This window comes from Triticum dicoccoides, chromosome 6A, assembly GCF_002162155.2.
Source record: "Triticum dicoccoides isolate Atlit2015 ecotype Zavitan chromosome 6A, WEW_v2.0, whole genome shotgun sequence".
Lineage (NCBI taxonomy): Eukaryota > Viridiplantae > Streptophyta > Magnoliopsida > Poales > Poaceae > Triticum > Triticum dicoccoides.
The window spans coordinates 585,637,733-585,641,993 of record NC_041390.1 but is presented as its reverse complement, the minus strand read 5'-3'; the positions used below and the strand labels follow the sequence as shown (position 1 = coordinate 585,641,993).

The following is a 4,261-nucleotide window of genomic DNA, read 5'->3' as shown; positions in this document are numbered from 1 at the left end:
CGCCAAATACTCTGGGGTCGTCACTTCTCGCCATTTCATCCTGGGGTTCACCCTCGTACTTCAAACAGCTCCACCAGCCCCCCACCTATCAGCGCTCCGGCCGGGCGCACGGAAGGAGGCCGCGCCGCGGGTCGAGCAGGTGGCGGGCGCCCCACCCGTGGCGTCGCAGGAAGGTGGCGGGCGGAGCAGGTAGCGGTGGAGCAGGACGACCACGGTAGTGTAGCTGGTGGCGGCCCAGGTGCTGGCGGCGGCGCAGCGGCGGCGAAGGCCGGCAGGCCGTAGAACGGTACAGAGTGATTTGGGGATTGATTTGGCCGGCTAGAACCCTAGGATTGATTTGGGGATTTTTTTGCATGGTCCCACATGCCAGCTCCAGACCCACGTCCACACGGTCCCACGTGTAAGCTCCGGACCCACAACCACTAACGCCGGCGAACGGAATGGACTAAAATCTGGCCGTTTGGCCTTGTCATAGTAGCTGCGCATGGACTAGGGGCAAAACTTAGCATGATTTGCAACTGAGAGCAAAACTGAACACATAGACACCACTAAGGTCAAAAGGATAATTAACCCATCTTTTAAGCCATCCGATGGATCTTTGAAGCCATCCGACGCACAACTTTAGTGTGACTGGTGTAGCAATCCAGGATTTTGTCCAAAACTGCTATTAAACCCACAAGAGGGAGCATTTTAATAACAAAATAATTCTGGCCATGCTTTTTGATATACTGCGCATATGTATGTTGTACTAGCAGTTTCTATTGTTTAACTATTGCGTACCAAAAAATTTAATTGTCAATGTCTGCATAAATATGATTTTTTTAAGGGGGTCAGCCTCCTTTTCTAAAAAAATATCAGGTTTCCACAACTCCATTTAATCATACATTACTGAAAGTAGTCAAACAAAGAGGACACTGTTTTTCTTTCAATCACACTAGCCATGACAGATTAGACCATAGTTCAAAAGGGAAAAACTTAAACTAGGCGAGGAGGCTCATAACATCCATAAGCCCATGCCAGAAATTGCAGCATCACTAAAGCACCCATTTAGATATCGCTGTTTTTCTCCATTTCCTTCTTGTCCTCTGAATTGTATTTGTTGGCATCACGCACCATCCGCTCGATCTCCTCCGCGCTGAGCCGCCCCTGTTCTCTTGTGATAGTGATGTTGTTAGTGTTTCCCGTACTCATGTCCACCGCCGTTACCTTCAGAATACAGTCCGGATTGATTTCAAAGGTGACATTGACCTTTGGCACGGCCCTGGGAGCTCGGGGGATGCCACGGAGAGTGAACTTGCCGAGGAGGTTGTTGTCCACGGTCTCCGACCCCTCGCCCTCGTACACCTGAAAGAGTATCCTTGTCTGGTTGTCGTGGCAAGTCGTATAAACCTTGTCCTTCTTGACCGGGATGGTGGTGTTCCTAGAGATCACCACGCTCATCTCACCACCTTCCGTCTCCACTCCAAGCGAGAGCGGCGTGACGTCGAGCAGGAGCACATCCCGCACTTCCTCATTACCTTCACCGCTGAGGATCGCGGCTTGTACGGCGGCACCATAGGCGACGGCCTCGTCAGGGTTGATTTTCGTGCAGAGCTCTTTCCCTTGGAAGAAATCCTTGAGTAGCTCCCTGACTTTTGGGATCCGGCTGGAGCCACCCACGAGCACGACGTCGTGGATCTGAGACTTCTCCATCTTGGCGAGGCTGAGGCACTTCTCCACATGCACAATGCACTTGCGGAAGAGGTCCAAGTTGAGCTCCTCGAACTTTGCGCGAGTGATGGCACCGTAGAAGTCGATGCCATCATGAAGCGAGTCGATCTCAACGGTTGCCTGAGTCGTGCTCGACAGCACCCTCTTGGCCTTCTCGCAGGCCGTCCTGAGCCGCCGAAGCGCCTTTGGGTTTTCCCTGATGTCGTTCTTCTTGTACTTCTTAAGAAACTCTCGCACGAAGTGCTTCACCATGAGGTTGTTGAAATCCTCCCCGCCAAGGTGGGTGTTACCAGACGTAGACTTGACCTCAAAGACGCCCATGTCAATGTCGGCACCCGGATCAACTTTGACAATGGAGACATCCAAGGTTCCGCCACCAAGATCAAACACGAGAACAGTCTCCACTTTATCGCTGTCGGACATCTTGCCAAAGCCATAGGCGATGGCTGCAGCGGAGGGCTCGTTGATGATGCGCATCACGTTGAGGCCAGCGATGGCCCCGGCGTCAATGGTGGCTTGGCGCTGGGAGTCGTTGAAGTAGACCGGGACAGTAATCACCGCATTCTGCACCTTCCTACCGAGGTAGGCCTCAGCTGTCTCCCGAATCTTGCCAAGCAACATGGCTGAGATCTCCTCGGCCTCAAACTGCTTCTCCTCATTCCTGTACTGCACCACGATCATCGGCCGGTCACTAGGACCTGAGACAACTTTGAAAGGCCACATCTTGATATCTCCCTGCACTGACTTGTCGCTGAATTTCCGGCCAATAAGGCGCTTCACATCTGAATAGAAGAAGGATTCATTGTGGATTAGTCATGTGGATTTTTTGCTCAAGATTTCTCAAAACAGGCACGTGCAATAGCGCCTTATTTAAAAAGTTAGTTCATATGTGTTTCAACTAATGTCCCTTAGGGCAGGACCTCTTCTAAACACTATATGATACAAATCACATACAGACACTGCCCTTTCATTTTCTATGCACGCACACTGGTCCAATGTGTTCTCCAACTTAATTAAAAAAATTATCAAAAAATTAAAACAAAAATACGTTCTTCAATGTGCCAAACCTGCTTAGCATGCACACATTCAATGATAAGAAGTTGCACGGGTCTGCTTTAAGGGAAACTGAAGAAATGTACTTGCTCAACAATAAAACTAGAATTTATTTTTATTTTTTGCAGAAGTAAGAATTTCATTATCGTGTTGAGAAAAGAAACTAATTCAGGCAATTCTTTGAAGAATAAACCAACTTATCGCATAGAAAATGAGGATACACATCATACAAGAAAGCCAAAAACAATTCACGGATCTAACAGCGACTCGGTTAGTGGAAGAAAAGAAGATTCTAGGATGACAATAAATAAACAAAGAGTGTGGTTTTTCATGCATGCAGGAGTAGTTACTGGAAGATGTATGTGGTACGGTCCTTACCAAAGACGGTGTTGACGGGGTTCATGGCGGCCTGGTTCACAGCCGCGTCGCCTATGAGCCTCCAAGCCTCGGTGAAGGCAACGCAGGACGGCATAGTGAGGTTGCCCTGGTCGCTGGGGATAATCTCCACTCGGTTGTGCGACTGCCGCCACACGGCCACGCACGAGTAGGTCGTCCCGAGGTCGATGCCGATCGCCGGTCCCTCGTCGGACTCCATGCCCCCCATCTCCACGAGGTAGAGCTGTAGAGGCAGCGGAATGAAGAGTGTAGAAGCAGCACGGAGAAAGGGGAGCGCGATCTGATTGGGAAGCCAATGCGGCGCAGGGAATTTATAAGGTAGAGGAAGGCGAGCGGGCGTGGCGTTGTCTGCAGTGTGAAAACAAACAGGTTATGGATAGATAATCCCAAGGGTCAGGTTCGCTGGTTTCGTCGCTTTGTATTTGCATTTAAAGGTACCAACTACTAACAACTATACGAAGTTCAAAAGGTTGTTTTGGTCCATGTCAAACAACATTTGGTATGGGTATTCCAATCTAGATTTTTTTTAGCATCGCCCGCTTCCATTTCCATCTGCTTTGGTTCAACTTTTCTGAGGGGGAAATACTTCGGTAATTGCTTTTGGCTCCTAGGTGCATATGCACCCATTGTCGAAATCCAAATTTCGAGAAGTTAAAAAATTCGAAACAAAAATCCCGCGTGTATATCCGGACATTTTATGTGCGTTCACAAGGTTTCGGTGAAAAACGACGTTTTTTAACCTTGTGAACGCACATAAAATGTCCGGATATACACGCGGGATTTTTGTTTCGAATTTTTCAACTTCTAGGAATTTGGATTTCGACAATGGGTGCATATGCACCTAGGAGCCAAAACGCCACTCTCGAAATACTTCTATTACTCAGGGAGCCATGTATCATAATTCTATACTTCTGCTTCGGTACACCGCCATTAAACACATGAACGGCTCAGATTATCCGATACCCCTTCGTTAGCAAAGGCATGATGGTCATATTTGTAAAAAGTGGGCTGTCTGCCCACTTTGGGACACGCACTACGTACATGTATTCGTACGTCTGCCGTGAGTGTTTTTTTTATCCGCAGGGTGTTGCGATTCGTGGCC

The 4,261-nt window shown here is 48.8% G+C and overlaps 1 protein-coding gene across 1 annotated transcript; it reads right to left on the bottom strand.

Annotated features, from left to right (window-relative positions):
- Positions 1–1,047: 1,047 nt before the first annotated feature.
- LOC119316034 (heat shock cognate 70 kDa protein-like) lies at positions 1,048–3,493 on the bottom strand. The gene is made up of 2 exons (XM_037590433.1): positions 3,142–3,493; positions 1,048–2,492 (listed from the first exon to the last, which is right to left on the bottom strand). Exons 1-2 carry the CDS (start codon positions 3,365–3,367, stop codon positions 1,048–1,050), a joined length of 1,671 nt encoding a protein of 556 aa, XP_037446330.1. The 5' UTR covers positions 3,368–3,493.
- Between the last annotated feature and the right edge of the window lie 768 nt (positions 3,494–4,261).

Coding starts and splice junctions, on each gene's coding strand:
- LOC119316034 (XM_037590433.1), bottom strand. CDS start 3,367: ATGGGGGGCATGGAGTCCGACGAGGGACCGGCGATCGGCATCGACCTC. Junction 2,493..3,141: donor CCCCGTCAACACCGTCTTTG/GTAAGGACCGTA, acceptor TCTTCTATTCAG/ATGTGAAGCGCCTTATTGGC.